Here is a 19,415-nt window from a genome sequence, read left to right on the forward strand (position 1 = left end):
GAGCAACCCTGACCTTTTTAGATAAGAGCGTGGACAATATTCTTGGCATAATCTCATCAAGACTATACACTACAAAAATTGCTACCTCCAAATCCACTCCAGCAGACAATGGGAATTAGAGCAGGAGGTGCAAACATTGGTGCTGCTGCAGTCAGCCACAGTGGAACTACATACAGAGGGAAACGACCTATGGCAGAAAATTTGCGCCATTCCAGAAGGTTCCTGCAACTCAGACTGACACTATGATAAACAATTATACATAACTGTCAGCCAAGGCAAAAAATCAATGCGGAAAAGTTCAAGTGATGTTTAAGTGTGGCAAAAACATTTGGATACACTGGAATGAAGTTATTAAAAACCAAGTTGCTGACGTTGAAAATGTGAAATAAAAAGTGTGCTGTAAATATTCAGCATCCATAGAGAAAGAACCCATAAAAAGCAATGAAGCTGACTAAAGTTACATGGTTAAGTGATCCCAGTCATGTTGTACATCACTAATTGAACTTGTATATGAGATAGTCAGAATTTATTTATAGACTGATTTCCAATCCAACATGTAATTGATTGCATCTGATTACCACAACTCTGTCAACCATCATCCTGCCAGGTATGGTGCTGGCCTGTTCTAGATGAATGTCCAGGGCCATGCAGATGTCTCTCGGTCGACTGTGATCTTAAACAGAATCATGTAATCCACGTTAAATCGGAAGGCAAATTTTCAGTTACTTATCTCTTCCTTCTGCTTGTGGATGAGAGTGCCCTTTCTCATGAATTCTGACATTTCATTGGACTCTCCCAGCGGACTGGGCCCATCATAGCCATGTGCAACTTGGCCAGGAACCCATTGCTTTCAAGAGCATTTTTCTTCCAAAATGAATAGACTGCATCAACTCATCTAATGGTTGCCTTAGACTCTCATTTGCTGCATCCAAGATTGAGGCGAGGAGGTTCTGCAAGGCTATTGCTTCAAATAACATCAGTCTTTAGGTTTCATGTTATCTTGAAGCACTAATTTTTATTTATTTTTTAAAAAGGTATTTCAATGAATGTTAAAGTATGCATCCTCCAAACCTTACTGGAGTTGTCACGGCCTCTTGGAGTATGCACTGTGCGATCAATATTTTAGTATATAATCTCATGGCCTTTTTATGCACAGACTTCAAAGTGCTGCTACCAGACAGCTCCAGTAACTCATACTTGAGCCTCTGGTCATATTATTAGGAGTTTGCATGTTCTCCCGATGACCATGTATGTTTCCTCCCACTTTCTATAAATATGCTGGCAGTTTAATTTGCTACTTTACATTATCTCCCGGTTGATGGTAGGAGAACTGAGGAGAACTGGTTGCTTTGTGAGACAACAGTTTGCAGAAAAATATGTGGGGGAGTAGGGTTGATGTAAATATTCTGAGGGTCAGCATGGATGCGATGAGCTAAATGGTCAATATTGCTACAAAATATGATAAGAGGAAACCCTTTCAATCAATGCTCAGGACTTTCCAAAGTGTTTCACAGCCAATCAAGTATGTTTGAAGTGTGATCATTCCCACAATTTAGAAATGCATACAAGATCCCATTCATTTAAGATATCAGAATATTCCCTCCATGAAAAAAGACCTCAGATTTTGACAAATCAGAAAAGTGTGAGCGAACTCAAGGATGAAGCAATTTGCCCTCATAACATTTTCCAGTTGGTAAAAAGCCAGTAGAAGGAAGAGAGGCACTCACTCAACATTGAACATTGCTTTATTTTATAATAGAATTACATCTGCAGATATCACAGGGACAATTACAGGTCACTGATGGGCTTATGGGGCCAATAGGGATACTTCACCATGTCCAGCTTGGTTTCAGGGAAAGTTTCGTTCAGATCGTCAAAAGTCATCTGTTCAAAAGGAACCATGCTTTTGAATTTCGCAAGCTGAAACACAGAAAGTGGAATAAGTGAGAAAATGGGCAATAACCAGGTGTCACAGGTTTATCTCATGGGAATTCCAATTCATAGTGAGATTGTACATCCTGCTAGTTCCATCCACACATCCCAAGCTATACAAGCCATGAGTCATGTTCTGGCCTCATGTTCTTGTACTCTTCTTGAAGTATACTCATTAATTGTGCACATATGTCATGGAGCCCCACAAACCCATCAAGCAGATCTGTAGCATAGTGAGCATCAGTAATGAAACCCATGCAGATGTGTAGCCAGTGGAATGGAATGGAATACTTTGTCACATAAGATTCTTTGCTTGCACACCCAATGTATACAAATAGCGGCCATCTACAGCGCTGACAAAGTTACAAAGCATGCCAGCTCCTCCTCTTGCTCTCCCCCCTCCAGCATCGGTTCCCCCACGTCCGGTGGGGAGTTAATCCAGATTCAGGTTGATGACTGGGGCTCTGATAGGAAGTGAATGACTTATTGACTCACTCCACAGACACCGCCTGCTCTGCTGAATATTTCCAAAATTTTCTATTCTTGTATCATATTTCCAACACCTACATTTGATTTGTATTTTTTAAATTGCTGGTGAATTGTACCCTGTGGCCTCAGCAGCCACAGACAGAGACAATTGCATTACCTCTTTCTCGTATTTGGAAATCCTCTCCTTTGAAGCCTGGCAATAACTTTGAGCACTCTTATTCTGTAGAATAGAAAGCAGCTGTTAATCAAATGTTAATCCAGTACATTAAAATAATCCATTTGACTCTTCAGCACATTTGATCAATACCAAATAAAAGCTACTCACGGCCTCTTGCTCCTGAGCATTAATTTTCTCCCCTTGTGTGTCAATGGGTTCCGGAACCTTTACAGCATTGTACTGTTGTAAATGGGAAGGAGGGAGTAAGAGAAGGGAGGGTGTGAGAGGATAGAGAGAAAAACTGTAAATCAATCACTCAATCACAGATGTACCTATAACTCATTCTCCTCCTATTATACAGCTGGGAATTATGATTACTAATTGCTTCACTAAGGAATCTAACACAAACCCATTCACTAAATTGCATATTCAGAACTATGTAGGAATAAGATAGCTATATTACTAGGAACAGTGGGAGTTTAAAAACAAATCCACAAGAACATGAATATTACCAAGAACTACTTTGAAGGCATCACAAAAGCAGGCCAGTCAACCCAAGCCATCAGGTCCACACATTCCTCCTCCATCCCATCTTCATCTCTTACTTGCTATTCAAGATTCCTTTTAAATGCACCTAGGTGGAACAGTAAACCACTGCTGGCCAATGTGGTCAGTGTTGACTCTACAAATGTTTACGGAGGACCACTGCCCGTTCCTGTCCGGGTGAGGCCACATTAGATGTGAATTCACAAGAGCCATTTAATATATGCATGTGCAACACAATCTTCTGATCTGGTTTTGATTGCCATAATGGGTGACAGAGTGGAAGTGACTAGATTTTTTCCTCTTCCTTTGGGGCTGACTTTCTTTTCCTTTACCTCTCCCAGGATATTCATGTTGTTGCAATGGAAGCAAGGTGTAGGAAGTGTCTAGTCAGGGTCTTCCACATATTACAACTGGAGGACCTGTTGGTCCTTATCTGCCCTTCATTCCCCTTTGTTTAGAATGCAGAATAGGTTGTTAGGTACAGATAGCTCCCTTTAACTAGCCCAGTTAGTCAACTCAATCAGCAAAGAGACGATCTGGGCCAAAGGGCCTGTTTCCATGCTGTCCAGCTCTATGACAACTCAATGAACTAGTTTGATTGGTGGGGCTGAACTGGATGATACATTGTGATTAGCCTTGACACTCAGCTGGGACCCTTAGTCCCTGCCACAAGCCAAAGATTCATATTTGATCCAAGAAACGGCTTTGCTGAAATAGCCTGCCTTCATGGTAAACAGTCAGGTGTGATGACTGCTTCTTAATTTAAATGCACTGTAATCTCAATTAAAGGAAGCAAGTTGTACTTTACAGTGACTTAGAGGTTGATGTCCCACCTGTAGATGGTATTCATCACTCTACATTTGCTGATTTGAGGAACTAATCCCAAGCGATGGAAATGCAGGATCTACCTCAACAACTAAGAATGCATTCAATTTTCATACAGGCCTTTGGGGTTGATGTCACTAAATCACATGCCGTTTCCTACTTTTTGTTATACTTTTGAGTCTATATCAAATTCCCCTTTTAAATGTGTGCTGAAGATGTGCAAGTTTAAACAAAACACACAGGAAGCTGTCCTTTGATTTTCCCTGCTCTTTCAAAGACTCAGTTTTCCAAACTCACGCAAAGCTGTCTTCTTACCTTCTTTTCAAACTCATCCACCATTCCAGGTTTTGCAATAATGTTCCTATAATAGCTCCAGTCAAGGGCCAGAGGTTTCTCTGGAAGTGTTGTCAACCTATAGCAAAATATAAAATCCAGGGGTTACAACTAGAAAACTGCTCAAAAAAGCATACTCGTCTTTATGTGAATTTTGAATAATAGCTCTTTCTCCCCACATTACCGGCAGTATTTGTTCTCTTGCATTGGGAATATTAATGCACTTGTCTTTATTGGAACACAATGGTCAACTTTAAGCCCTTTAAAAAAAGCTCTCTCTACATTATCATCTGTTGTATCTAAACCAGGTTCTGAACTGGTAACTTTAGCAGTTTTTTTTAATTGAAGAAATAAAATAATATAATCAAACAGGGAATCCAAAAGTAAATGTATCAAGAGTAGATGAAAGTCGATGAAAGACTAGAACTCTTTACTACAAAACCAAGATTTCGGGTCGGGACCATTCTTCAGACTGATTGTAGTGGTGGCGGGATGGGGAGCAGTGGAAGCAAGAAAAATAACAGGACAAATCAGGCCTGGCCTTTTAGTGGAGAGGGGGGGTGGGGGTGGTCCTCTCCCTCACCCATTCCTCCACTAAAAGTTGGTTAATTAGTTCCACTGTTCACAACGATGTATCCTTCTTGGGCTTGCACCGTCTCTATCCATCAATGGGCTTATCAGAAAAATTCCTTGCCTGATATCATCCGTTGCCGGCCCTGATTTGTTCTGTTTATTTACCCCTTGCATCCAGTTTCCTCTCTCTCTCTCTCTCCCCCCCCCCCCCCCCCCCCCCCCCCCACCCACTACAATCAGTCTGAAGGATCCCAGCCCAAAATGTCACCCTATTATCTCCAGAGATGCTGCCTGACCTGCTGAGTTACTCCAGTATTTTGTGTCTATCTAATCAATACCATGAACCCATTTAGCAATCAAGGTTTAAGGATTCATCTGTTAGGATTAGGATGGGGGATGCCCAAAGCGATACATAAACCTTATCACAGATTAGCTCGCCTAAAGATCTGCTTTGGTGCTGCATATCATATAGTTCAATGAATTCATTGCCATTCATTGAACTACCTGTCCTGGGAAGGTATACAATGGAGGCTTTATCCTGTATCCAACCCGAGCTGAACCTCTCCTGAACCATTTAATGCACGTGCAGGGTGCCACGCTCTCTCCCTCTCCAAGGAAAGTATCTTTATTCACTGCGGAGGGAAGGAAAAGATTATTTGTTGGAGTGATAAAATTAACTAACTGTGAATTTGCGTGTTGCCCGGTGTAGTCGGTTACAGGACATGTGTGCACCAGAGGTGTGGTTGGATGCAGGGCACGTGTGCACCGGATGTGTATTTGGTTACAGGGTACTCACCTGCTAGACAGGGCGTCACTTCGAGTTTTCAGTGCATTGAACATGGCTCTCTGGTTTGGTGGGACCCGCTCACCAAACGCCATCCAGTCGACAGCTTTCACGGCAACTCTGCGGCTCGACATCCTTGCCGTCTAGAGAAAATCAGACAATGTGACACCGGGGAAATAAAAAAAACACTGTCACTACACTGGTGATGCTGTGCTTCTGCAACAACCCCAGGGTTTTGTATATGTAGCAGTTGTATAAGACGTTGGCTAGACCGCATTTAGAATATTGTGTTCATTTCTGGGCCCCATGTTATATGAAAGATATTGTTAAGCTTGAAAGGGTTCAGAAAAGATTTACAAGGATGTTGGCAGGTCAAGACGGTGTGAGCTAAATGGGAGAGGTTGAGTAGGTTGGGTCACTATTCCATGGAGCACAGGAGGATACAGAGGTATACAAAATTATGAGATGAATAGATTGGGTAGATGCACAGTCTTTTGCCCAGAGGAGGGGAATCGAGGACCAGAGGACACAGGTTCAAGGTGACGGGGAAAAGATTTAATAGGAATCCGAGGGGTAACTTTTTCACACAAAGGGTTGTGGGTAAATGGAACAAGCTGCCAGTGGAGGTAGTTGGGGCTGGGACTACCCTGGGGGAGAAATTGGATGTTCTTTAAGGAATATAGAGGAAGCAAGAAAGAACTTAAACAAAGAATTGGGAAAGCTAAAAGGGACCATGGAATACCCAGGGCAAAAAGAAGCAAGGCATTTCATGTATAAATTAAAAGGGTACATAGGTAAAGGGTAGGATCACTCACAAACAAAGGAATGGACCTATGCATGGAGTTATAGGAAGTGGGTGAGGTAGCAAATGAATACTTTACATCAGTGTTTGCCAAGGTGAAGGATATGGGTCATGGTGAAATTAGGGAGATTTTGTTGATATTTGAGAGCAGGTTGATATTAAGGAGCAGGAGATGTTTGATTTCTTCAAATCATTAAGATATGCAAGATCCCAGAGGCTGATGGAATGATGGAGGTAAGGGAGAGGACTACAGGGGCCTTGACCGAGATCTTCGATTTTCTTTAGCTTACTCCCAGAAAACGGCAGAATTGCCAAAGTAGTTCCTTCGTTTAAGGTGGGCAACAATGAAAATCCAGGAACCTACAGGCCTTAAATCAAGGTTGGAAAATTCCTGAAGATTCTTAGGAATAGGATTTACCCGCATTTGGAAAATTGGCATGGCTTTGAGCTGACAGCAAAGTTTTGTCCAACAAATGTGATTGAGTTTTTTTTAGGAAGATGCTCAATGACAGTTGGGGAGTGAATGTTATCTTCATGGACTTCAATAAAGCATTTAACAAAGTCCCCATGGTAAACAATCTAAAGGATTTAAGTCCATAATGAGCTGGATAAAAATTGGCTTGATCATAGAGGATAGAGGATGGTGCAGGTGTGTTATTCTTACTACAGGTCTGCGACCATAAGGGTCTGGGCTGAGACCTCTTATTTGTGACACACACAAAGCAGGAAAATGTAGGTCATCTGTTGAATAAGTTTGCAAACAACAAAAATTGGTGTGTTGTGGATAGTGAGGATGAAGGTCAAAGAATATAGATCATTTGGAAACATGGGTAGGGAAATAACAGATGGCGTCTAATGCGGACAAGTAGGCTGATGAGCTTCGGGAGATCAAATATAAGAGGAAAGTATATAGTAAATGGCAGGATTCTTGGGAGCGCTGATGTACAGAGGGATCTTGAAGTACAAGGCTGTAGCTCTCTGAAAGTGTCAACACAAGTTGCCAGAGTGGCAAGGAAGACGTACACAATGCTTGCCCTCATCGGGCAGGGTGTGGAGTATAATAGTTGGTAATTCATGCTGCAGTTAAATAAAACGGTAGGTAGGCCACATTTGGAGTATTGTGTGTAGTTCTGGTAACTACAATGACAGGATGTCAAGACTTTGGCAAGGATGTAGTACAGGTTCATTTGGATGATGCCTGGATTGGAGAGTATTAGATGCAAGATTGAGGTTGGACACGCCTTGATTCTTTCCTCTGGTGGGCTTGTGGCTAAGGGATGACTTGATAGATGTATATAAAATTATGAGAGGCATAGATAGTGTAGATAATAAAGTCTTTTTTCCTTAGGGTGCAAATGTCAAATACTTGAGGGCTTCCCTTTAAGGTGAGAGCGGGAAATTTTAAAGGAGATGTACAAAGAGTTGCTTTTTTGTTGGGAACACACTGCCAGAGAAGTGGTAGGAACAGGTATGATAGCAACATTTAAGGGATTTAGTCAAACATAAACAGAATGGGAATGGACTGATACAGGCAGATGCAATTAATTAGATAGGCATCATGGTGAGTGTAGACATTGTGTGCCAAAGGGTCTTTTTCTCTGCTACACTGTTCTATGTTTAAAGTGACAATGACACTACCTGAGATATTGATGGTAAGGAACTCTGCAACATCAATGTCAGTGAATATAAAAAGCTACATGGTGAAAATGTATAGGGATGGTCATTGTCCAGCACGTGGGCATTTATTAACCACCTACCTTTGACTTTAGCATTTACCATGACGTTAACTTCGCCAAATCCCTCTCCATCAATATCCTGGGGGGCTCACCAATGGACTGCAATTTAACTGGACCAGCCAGAGGTTAGATACCCTGTGTAAGTGACTCCAGGGTCTTTACAATACCACGGTATAAGTGATGAGTCTCAAACTGCCTGGACGAGTGCAGCACCAGCATCTCCCAAGATGCTCAATGCTGCCAGGGACCTGGAACTCCCAAGCTTAATGCTTTCACAGCCCCCTCAGTTAGCACCCCATCCATCACACTAAACAATGATTACCTCCACCACCCACACAACGTCGACAAAATATACCATTATTAGCACTGAAGCAGGATGATAGGAACACCGTCAGCAGCAGACGCCACACTACCCCGACTTGGAGTGAAATCATCAGTCCTTCAGCACGCTCGGATGATAAATGCTGGAACGCCTGGTGTTCCGGGGTTTAGTCCTTCAGCAGAGGATTTAGGCGCCGGCTCACCAGCGTCAGGAGATAGGAGAACTGGGCAATACATGCTTATCTTACCAGTAATGTATAGATAATGAAACCTCTATAATTAAGACATCTGGGTAAATCCCCAAACCCCGTCGCCCACATACGTCCAGCCCCAGCCCCAGCCCCTGCCCCAGCCCTACCTCTCACGTCCCTCTCTGCAGCTGCTGACAGGGGACGGTCCGGGGTCCACCAAGGGCGCAAAGATGGCGGAGCGGAAGCGGAAATGCCCGTGTGGCCCGGCCCGGGCGCCGCGTCATTTCCGGAAATGGCGGCGTGATGGCGGAGTTGCAGAGTTCGGGGCCTCTGGCCGGGAATGACGCCAACTCTCCCGGACTCGGCGAGAAATCCGGCAAAAAATGGGTGCGGCTGAACGTAGGCGGAACGTACTTCATTAGCACCAAGGAGACGCTGTGCCGCGACCCCAAATCCTTCCTGTGCCGCCTGTGCCAGGAGGACCCGGACCTGGACTCGGACAAGGTAAGGCGGCAGCTGCTCTCACAAGTCGCCATGGACATTCGCCAGCCCGCCCGCCCGTCGCCGCCTTGGCCAATAATTCTGCCTGCCTCCATGGAAACGAATCATCTCACTTCTCCCCCGCCCCATGGCGACCGGCCCGTTATCTCCATGGTCACCAAGCGGGACCCACTCGTCTCCATAACAGTTACCTGTCAGTTTGCACGATGACCGATAAACCCACCTACCTGCACAGTGATTAATAATCGATCACTTCTCGCTAATAAATAATCCCATCCATCTCCATGCTGAGCAGTGGTCCTGCTGGACTAGTTGTCATTGTGATTTGCCTTGTGATTAATTTATTTTGTTCACCTAAATCGAATTTCACTCTACCTGAATTGGTGCATGTGGCAATAAACTCACCTTTGAATCACCTTTGAACCTACAGGAGGCAGCCATCACTAACAAGATCTCGGCATTTCTTATGTCCGTGAGGAGGTGGTGCCACCTCTTGAACTCCTTCTAGTGAAGGTACTCCAGCAACATTGCAGGGGAGGGAGTTTCTGGATTTAGACCCCGCAATAGTGAATGGACAGTGATGCATTTCCAAGTCATGATAACGTGTCACTTAGAGTGAAAACTGCAGGTGGGGTGCTTTGCTCTTTTTACACGATCGATCAGGGGTTTGCAAAATGTTGTCGTAGAAGCCTTGGTTTAGTTCAGAGATACAGCATGGAAAGGCCCTTCAGTCCACTTCCATGCCAACCATTAATCATCCGTTCACACCAGTTCTACATTATCCCACTGTCATATCCGCTCTCTACAGACTAGGGGTGATTTACAGCAACCAGTTAACCAATAAACCTGCATGTCTTTGGGATTTGGGAATAAGCTGGAGTACCCAGAGGAGTCCTACACAGTTACAGGGAGAACGTGTAAACTCCACACAGACAGCACTTGAGATCAGAGTTGAACCCAGCTCTCTGGCAGACGATGGCAGTTGTTTCCAAGACGCTCATGCAGCAATGTCGTGGGCTGAGACGATTGGTCTCCATTAATCATTACTGCTTTATTTTGTGACTGGATACTGGACAGTTTTCCATCGACCTTTACTTGGCAACTTTCAATTAAATCATGCTTTGGTCTTGAGGCCCTTACATCACCTCTGAGATTCAACTGTTTGGTGCACAAGCACAGACATTCAAGTGCTCCATCCCATCACTCCAGTGATCAGCAAACCTTCCCTTCATCTTGGCGATTAATACCAGCCCCTCTCCCAGGAAATCCGTAATGCCACGTATCTCTCGATTACTAATTTGATCCATTTTAGGAATTATTGAACTTCCTTATATTTTTGGTTATAATGGGTACAGTTGCATTAAGTTACTCGAAGCATGGATCCTCGAGCATGAAAGTTTAAATTGCACATGACAGCTGGGAAATTTGAATTCAGGAACAAATGTGCCTTGCCTGCTCTGGTCCACGTTTAACTCCAGGCACAGCGGTGAGTGATTTTCAACTGCATGCTCAAGGTAATCAGGGACAGATAATAAATGCTGAAGATAGACACAAAATGCTGGAGTAACTCAGCAGGACAGGCAGCATCTCTGGAGAGAAGGAATGGGTGACGTTTCAGGTCGAGACCCTTCTTCAGACTGATGTCGGGGAGAGGGAGATACATAGATAAGGAAGTGTAAGGTGTGAAAACAGGACAAAGGGAATGTAGATCGAGGAAAATGTAGAATAGATCATTGTTAGCTCAGAGACAATAACAATAAAGCAAACAGATAAAATGTAGTCGGAGACAGTAAGACTGGTCAGAGAACTGGGAAGGGGGAGGGATGGAGAGAGAGAGAGAGGGAAATCAAGGGTTACTTAGAGAAGTCAATGTTCATACTGCTGGGGTGTAAGCTGCCCAAGCAAAATATGAGGTGCTGTACCTCCTATTTGCACTGGGCCTCTGTTTGACAATGGAGGAGGCCCAGGACAGAAAAGTCAGTGTGGGAATGGGAGGGGGCGTTAAAAGTGTTTAGCAACTGGGAGGTCAGGTAGGTTTAGGCAGACTGAATGGAGGTGTTCAGCCGAAACGATCGCCGAGCCTGCGCTTGGTCTCGCCGATTTATAGGAGTCCGCACCTGAAACACTAGATGATGGAGGAGGTGCAAGTGAACCTCTCCCTCACCTGAAAATACTGTTGGGGTGCTTGGATGGAGTCGCGCAGGCGAGGGGTATAGGGACAGGTGTTGCATCTCCTGCGGTTGCTGGGGAAAGTACCTGGTGAAGGGGTGGTTTGGGTGGGAAGGGACGAGTTGACCAGGGAGTTGTGGAGGGAACGATCTCTGCGGAAAGGGGTGGAGATGGGAAGATGTGGCTAATGGTGGGATCTCAGTGGAGGTGGCAAAAATGTTGGGTGATTATGTGCTGTATACGAAGGCTGATGGGTGGAAGGTGACTAGGGGGACTCTGACCCTGTTACGACTGGGGGGGAGGGGGAGTAAGATCGGAGTTGCAGGATATCAAGGAGACCCTAATGAGGGCCTCATCTATGATGGGAGAGAGGAACCCCCGTTCCCTAAAGAATGAGGACATCTCCCATGTCCTGGTATGGATCACTTCATCTTGGGCACAGATGCGGCGTAGGCGAAGGATTGGGAGTAGGGAATTGAGTCTACTGCTCTATATGTAAATGCTGATCTTGCCAGTGGCATCCAGATTCCACAAATAGATACATTTAATACAGCTTTAATATATGCTTTTAATTTATTAATTTCACCCATTTTTCTGATGAATAATAATTCTATCTTATTGGTGATTGGTAAATTTGCCAGTGGTCAGTGATCACAACCCATCAAACCAGTCATCATTAATTACACCTATCACTTTGGTGATCTGTGATCCTGCACAACTCACTGGTGGTCAATAATCCCACCGCTCACACAGGTGATCAATGATACCTTTTGTTTCCATGATCGTGTCTCTGTGATGGTTATACCTAATCCATGCAAATGATATGACTTTTTTTCCTTATCTGACACCCTTTTCTCTCCTTTTCATCTCTTGCCTTTGTCCAATCATCTGCCAATCAAACCACCCCCTCACCTGTATCCACCTATCACCTGCCAGGCTTTGTCCCTTTAAATCCCTCCCACTTCTTTTCCAGCTTTCGCCCCCTACTAAAATCAGTCTGAGGAAGGGTCCCAACAGAAAACATTGCCTATCCATGTCCTCCTGAGTTAAATCTAGCACTTTGTGTTCTATGTGTGGTAATTATGCTGGGTTCCTGAAATGCATTCGGTTCCTCTGTAGTCCAATTCCCAGCCCCTTCTGAGGAAGATGGACCTGAATACCTACTCATCAAAAAAGTAATTTGATAGCAGGATATAGCTGGCTGTCCAGTGGTTCTGTACTCTGTGATTAGTACAGGTGTCAGAGGTTATGGGGAAGGCAAATGAATGGGGGAGAGATAGATCAGCCATGATTGAATGGCGGAGTAGACTTGATGGGCCGAATGGCCTAATTCTACTTCTTTCACTTATGATCTTATGTACTCAATACTGTGTGCCAGTATGCCCGCAGTGACAGACCTACACTCCAGAGTTCTCCAGTGTTAGATTAACATCCTGATGATACATTTGTTGAATTGTCCACTTACGATAGAACACCAAAACCAGGGTTTTAATTGGGGGGTCTGCACTTACAGTTAAAGCAAGATTACTCATTGTCCATATGCAAAGCTTAACCCGTTATCCCATTTTCACATTGTAAATGATTTTGTGCTCTGCTTTGTCTCTCTATTTTGTAGGATGAAACTGGTGCCTATCTCATAGACAGAGACCCAAGTTACTTTGGGCCGATCCTCAACTATCTTCGACATGGAAAACTGATCATTAATAAGGACTTGGCAGAGGAGGGTGAGCACTGAATACCTGCTGAAATATAATCTGAATGTTGTTAGGGAGGTTGCCTTGAGAGTAACTCAGACACTGGACTCCTCGATAGACCTGGACACAGACTTGTAGCTCCGTGCGGGCTAGATCAACAAGCTTACAGAAACTGAATTTAAAAAATAAGAATCCCAGTCAGATGGAATGCGTGGGTCATTATTTTTTTAATGATTATGAAGTTGCCTCTACATTGGAACCTTAACAGCTCATGAAACCTCAACATACTCCGCAACCTCTAAAATACTTTTGACATGTAGTCAGTTGTATTACAGAACTGTGGAACTATGCCAAACATACATAGAACAAAATCTCACCGTCAATACTGGAAATATTCAGCAGAACAGGTAGCATCTCTTGAGGAAAAACTGTTAACATTTCAAGTTAATATCCTTTCATCAGAAGAAGGAAAGTTATAAATCAAACAAGTTTTAAATTGCAGGATTATTTCTACCCGTCCCTCTTCTAAATAATTTAAAACTTGTTTGATTTCTAATCTAAAGGGTAGAGATAAAAGTAGTATCTATAGTGGTGTGCAGGCAGGGAGAGACTGAATGACACGTCACCAATGTCTGATCTGTTTGGAGATAGTGTATATAGAAGGAGGTTCATCTTGACAGGGAGAGAAAAATATAGTACTGGACTTGTGAGATGTGAAGCACTGCAATTACTGGAAATCTAAACAAATGCTAGAAATAATCACAAGGCAGCATCTGTGGAGGAAGAAAAATTAAGTTAACATGGAGGTTGATGATCTTTAACCAGAATGCTCATGAAGGATTAGAACTGGGACTAACTGCCAAATTGATAGAAATCTTCTATCGAGGTAGTGCTGAGTGGTCATTGGCATGATGTTCTAATGGATTTGGACTCTGGCCAAATGCTTCCTAACCCGTATTGTGTTTATCCAGGGGTGTTGGAGGAGGCAGAGTTCTATAATATTGCCTTACTTGTCCGATTAGTCAAAGAACGTATTCGGGACTTGGAGAACAGGACCTCACAGGTGAGCTGAACTTGACTGTTTGCTTTACTGGAAACTACGAAATAACAGTTGGTCTGCTTGGTTGAAGGGCCAGATGGGGTGGGAGATTGCAACCTTCACGTGGTCCACCCTGTTTCGACGAATGCAGTCAACCTGACGTGCACAATCAGAAGATCAAACAGAACAAGTTGTCTTACAACTTTAGGCTGTACACGCAATACGCAAGAAGAAGAAGAAGGGCCAGATTTGTCAACTCAAAATAATCTATAATCTGACAAAGCACCACCCAATACCCCATCCTCATCATCCCTAGAAAGGAATTCTGTGTATTGATCAGCAGCATATTGCACATGTAAGACTACCCAAAATCAGAAGGAACCACCTGAACACCATGCAGGACAAAACAAACTTCACATATTCCTTCCTTCAGCACCAGCACACTGTGATGCAATGTATACTATCTGTAACCTGCATCACAGCATCTTATCAAAACTTCCTGGACATCAGCTCCAATTTCTCTTATCTCTACCATCCTTGAGAAACATCGCAACCAATGAATGAGGATACCAACTCCAAATTCTTGTCCAATGCACCCATCTTTTGAGTTACATGTATAACACGCTTCATTCACAATCAGATAGTTAAAATGCTGGAACCTTATAACTAACAACATTGTAGAAAAACCATGACAATTTGCGCTCCAGTGGTTCAAGGTGACTCAACAGCTTCTGGAAAGAATCTACAAAGGTGCAATATGAGTTGATGTTTCAGGACTGAGATCCTTCTTCAGAATCCTAAAATTATTTTTTGTAAGATCCAATGTTGAGATTGGCTGTTGGCCCAGACCAGATACCTTAGTTGCCACTTAGTGCATGGGTAGTCATCACATCCTGTCTCATTGTAAAGATGAATTATGTAACTTTGGCTGCTACAACGATGAAGATTAGACTAAGCATTTGTAGCTGGCTGTTTTATATCTGAATAGAAATCACAATAGGTTTATGATGTTCCACACTACAGGGTCCAGTGAAACACGTTTACCGTGTTCTACAGTGTCAGGAGGAGGAACTCACGCAAATGGTCTCAACAATGTCGGACGGATGGAAATTTGAGCAGGTAGCACCTCAGTTTTCAATCATAAGGATGTTCAAAGGTCAGTTTATTGTCACATGTACCAACTAAGGTACAGTGAAACTCGAATTACCATGCAGCCATACTAAAAAAAAAAGCAACAAGACACACAACTACATAAAGGTCAACATAAACATCCACCACAGCAGATTCATCACTGTGATGGAAGGCAATAAAGTCCAATCCTCTTCCTCTTTATTCTCCTGCGGTCGGGGCAGTCGAACCATCCGCATTCGGGGCGATCGAAGCCCCAGCATCGGGGCGGTCGAAGCTCCTGCGGCTTGGAGCTCCCGAAGTTGTTCTCTAACCAGAGATTGCGAGCTCCACGATGTTAGGCCGCAGTGCGGACGGAGATACGATACGGAGAAAAATTTGCATCCCCGTCAAGGTAAGAGATTAAAAAAAGTTTCCCCCACACCCCCCCCCCCCCCCCCCCCCCCCCCCCCCGCTAAAGAACACTAAAACATACATTTAACACATACTAAAAAAAAAACAAAGAAGGAACATAGAAAATAAATGCAGGAGGCCATTCGGCCCTTCGAGCCAGCACCACCATTCATTGGGAGGGACAGGCAGACTGTTGGCGAGGCAGCCATTGCTGGCGCCATCCATTGTACGTCAGGAGTTGAGAGAGTATGGTGAAGGTAACTAAATTAATACTAGCCATGCTTAAACAAAGGGGATTTGAAGGATCATAGTCTTAAACAATAATAAACAGAGATAAATGCAAACCTTAACAAAGGGATAGTAATTTTGGTGTTGGAGAGGATGATCAGCATAAAGGCAAAATTAGCTCTTCAACAAAGAGATTGCACAATGTGTCCATTTGATTGCCATGGAGATGCTGGAAGGCAGACATTCGGCAGATTCAAGAGGTTATGAGCGTCGGAATATATTCTTGGTTTGATTTGTAAAAGAAAGATGTGGCCCTCTACACACTAGTGTAGAATGGGTCTTGATCTGCAGGTAATGTGGGGGTGGGAATAGACTGCTGGTCCACAATGTTGCTGCATGCCAGCCCATAGGCCCCCACGATCAGTATTCTCATTTACCTTTAACTAATGCTCTGAATCCAATTTGGTCTCAAGGTGGGAAAGTGCCTACAAATATAAGATTGTTACCAAGAAATCAAACAGGAAATTCAAAAGAAACTTGACAGAAAGCAATGAGAATTTGCTCCTCACTGGATATGGCAGCAGTACAGATAACTTTAAGAAGCTAGATAGTGTATGTGAGACAAATAGGTAAGTGAGAGAAAGAAGGGGTCTAGATTGGAGCATAATCACCAGCCTGGATTAATCTGGTTGACGGTTTTTTTCTGTGCTAAATATATACTATGTAGGGTTATATGAAATACTTTCATTAGGGTGCATTTGTCCAAAGTACTATTGACGTGCGGGGATTGCTTGTGAAAAACTCCCAGCAACTGCTCCAGTGAAGGATAGCTTTATGATAAATTACCCTAGTATTAATTTGATCATATGCGCATGCTTGCGCATATATCGACCAGATTATACGTGATGTTAAGTGAACATGAAAGTTGATGTCATTGCTGATATATAGTATGGTTTGACATATGTTCACATGCTTGCAGATTTCACATTGTATGGATAGACATCCATTGTAACATATTGTAGAATGTGTGGCTTATGTTACACTGGAAACAGCCAGCAAAATAAACATCACATCCACTGTGAACACAACTATTTCAATATCTTCCTCCAGTAATGCTACATTTACAATCTCTGCCCTGCAGAGGCGGAATCTCAGTTGTCAATGTGAAGAGTAGATACAGTATTCATAAAGAAAATTTTCAAATTTCATAACAAAGTTTACCGTTTGGTGCCTTTCTAGCAATCCTGCAGCAAAAAAAAATCATAGTTTCCCAATCTGATTTGATGAAATGTTAGATGTTTGGGGCTTTCCAACACCAGCAACCTTGGTGGACGACTTCAGACTGGTATCACAAGTGTGATTTAATGTCTCTTCTGAAAGGCACCAAGGCTTTAACCTTTTGTTCAGATAACTGGATTTTGGGATATCAAATAGAAATTCCACCTGCTGTGTATAATGATCTCTACTGTTTGTAGAGAGGTGGAATTTGATTAAATTCAGGAAGACATGTAAGAAAGATTTGCGTGATTTATCTGGTGCTCTGTGCGTGTATTATTACTAATTACGTTTTGGTCCTTTACCCAGCTCATTAACATTGGATCCTCCTACAATTATGGCTGCGAAGATCAGGCTGAATTTCTCTGCGTTGTCTCCAGGGAGCTCAATAACTCAACTAATGGAATTGTCATAGAGCCCAGTGAGAAAGCCAAGGTACCGCACTGTCCTTACCTTTGACTCTTGTTCTGTCTTAGCTATTTTTCATATTCGCCACAAGGTGGGCTAATTTCTGATAGTCAAGTTGAGGCAGTTAGAGATATTCTTTGAATTGTCATGAGTTAGATGGGGACACAAATGTGAAGTCAGAACGACTCCAAGACAAAAGGAATATTTTCACTCTGGGTATTTAGATTCAGCAAAATAGTCCAGTCTGTTTCACCAGATGACATTTTCCTACTCAAAATCTCCTAACGATCTTGTATCCTGGCTATTTATTGGAAACAGATTCTGCAAGAGCGAGGCTCAAGGATGTGACCTTGTCGATCGGAATTGCTGTTTACATTCCGTATGTTGAAGAAGAATCCTCCGCTTACTGGGAGCACTGAACCTTTGCCATCTTCTGACACTGGTCTCAAAACTTTCAGTTCACATGGGCCTGCAAGATTCGAAGGCTCGTTTTACTGAGAAATCAACCTCTCTGCCTTTCACCTGAAGCCTACGAGAGGCTCACGGCATTTCTCTCAAAAGTTAATTGTTAAGGCTGCCAAATCTCCCTGTGTCATTGTTTGTTGTTGTGTTATATATATATATATCCATATATATATATCCAACCAATGCATTGAATTGCCTTTAATGGACCTGTGATGTTGCTTGTTCCTCTGTGAATAGGAAACTGAGCCACATTAATTTTGATATGTGTGCGCAGTGAAAGTTATTTTATGTTCTACCTGTGGAGCATTATGTGCATGGATTCCACTCAATAAATTCAGGGCACGTTTCACGGGAGGGGCAGGATACAGTATTGTAATTGTGTAAATTGAATGGTGAAATTCAGTATTCATGTTAATGTTATATTTTTCCTCTTGCATTGGATCACTACTGTTATGACACTAATGTGATGATTAAACTACTCAGTATTGTCATTAAAATCTCACTGAAGTGTTGTGTTGTTCCCTTTAGAGCATTTACATTCATTTGCTGAAGATACAGTTGTAGAGTAACATTACTTTTGCTGTAACAGCATAAAGGGATTACATTAAATTACTGTATAACTTGTAGTATTGCAATGGGAAGTATATACTGTGACAATGGTACAGCACTGGGGAGAGTAAATATTTTTTGCAGTAACATGGGTTATAGCACTGATGCTCATGTACACTAATTAACTCACTACTCTCTCTTGGCCACCATGCAACTGCATCCTTACTTTTTCCACTGCAGGCCTGCTTGCCTGACAGAAATCTCCTCACAGTAAATATTGGATAGATCAGGGTTGTATTCCCATATTTTTAATATATTCTTCTATGATCTGGCTCCTTCCAGAGAGGCCCAGGGAGCCGTTGGTGCAAGGGGAGGAGTACCTGCGCTGTAAGTATAAAATACATCGCGGGGCTTGCTTTCACAGAGGCCCAGGGAGCCGTTGGTGCGAGGGGAGGAGTACCTGCGCTGTAAGTATAAAATACATCGCGGGGCTTGCTTTCACAGAGGCCCAGGGACATGACACCAAAATCGGCAACGTTCCAGAGAAGGAGTCTGGGGGAAGCCTCTGATTGATGGAAGAGGACCGGGTTTACATTTTTACATTTCTGCCTTCAGGTTAAGGATTCTGGGAGTTAAGGATTCTGGGAGTTAAGTGTACAGTATTTATTAGTAAAGTTTAAAGGATAAAGTTTTGTGTTTTTTAATATTTAATATAGAGTTAATTTGGGAGTAAGATATGTCAGTGGAGATTGGCCCCGTGGTTTGCTCAGCCTGCAACATGTGGGAGATCAGGGATATGGTCGGTGTCCCTGGTGACTACGTTTGCAGGAAGTGTGTACAGCTGCAGCTCCTGGCAGACCGCATTGAACGATTGGAA

At 43.1% G+C, this 19,415-nt stretch overlaps 2 protein-coding genes across 2 annotated transcripts; one reads left to right on the forward strand and one right to left on the reverse strand.

Annotated features, from left to right (window-relative positions):
* Nucleotides 1-1,727: 1,727 nt before the first annotated feature.
* atp5pd (ATP synthase peripheral stalk subunit d) lies at nucleotides 1,728-8,933 on the reverse strand. The gene is made up of 6 exons (XM_033044420.1): nucleotides 8,858-8,933; nucleotides 5,652-5,780; nucleotides 4,265-4,361; nucleotides 2,747-2,818; nucleotides 2,579-2,641; nucleotides 1,728-1,920 (listed from the first exon to the last, which is right to left on the reverse strand). The coding sequence occupies exons 2-6, from the start codon at nucleotides 5,771-5,773 to the stop codon at nucleotides 1,789-1,791; spliced, it is 486 nt and encodes a 161-aa protein (XP_032900311.1). The 5' UTR covers nucleotides 5,774-5,780; nucleotides 8,858-8,933; the 3' UTR covers nucleotides 1,728-1,788.
* A 21-nt stretch (nucleotides 8,934-8,954) lies between these two features.
* kctd2 (potassium channel tetramerization domain containing 2) lies at nucleotides 8,955-18,480 on the forward strand. The gene is made up of 6 exons (XM_033044418.1): nucleotides 8,955-9,193; nucleotides 12,975-13,083; nucleotides 14,025-14,116; nucleotides 15,116-15,211; nucleotides 17,426-17,551; nucleotides 17,843-18,480. The coding sequence occupies exons 1-6, from the start codon at nucleotides 8,993-8,995 to the stop codon at nucleotides 17,870-17,872; spliced, it is 654 nt and encodes a 217-aa protein (XP_032900309.1). The 5' UTR covers nucleotides 8,955-8,992; the 3' UTR covers nucleotides 17,873-18,480.
* The last annotated feature ends 935 nt before the right edge of the window (nucleotides 18,481-19,415 follow it).

This window comes from Amblyraja radiata, chromosome 26 (genome assembly GCF_010909765.2).
Source record: "Amblyraja radiata isolate CabotCenter1 chromosome 26, sAmbRad1.1.pri, whole genome shotgun sequence".
Classification (NCBI taxonomy): domain Eukaryota; kingdom Metazoa; phylum Chordata; class Chondrichthyes; order Rajiformes; family Rajidae; genus Amblyraja; species Amblyraja radiata.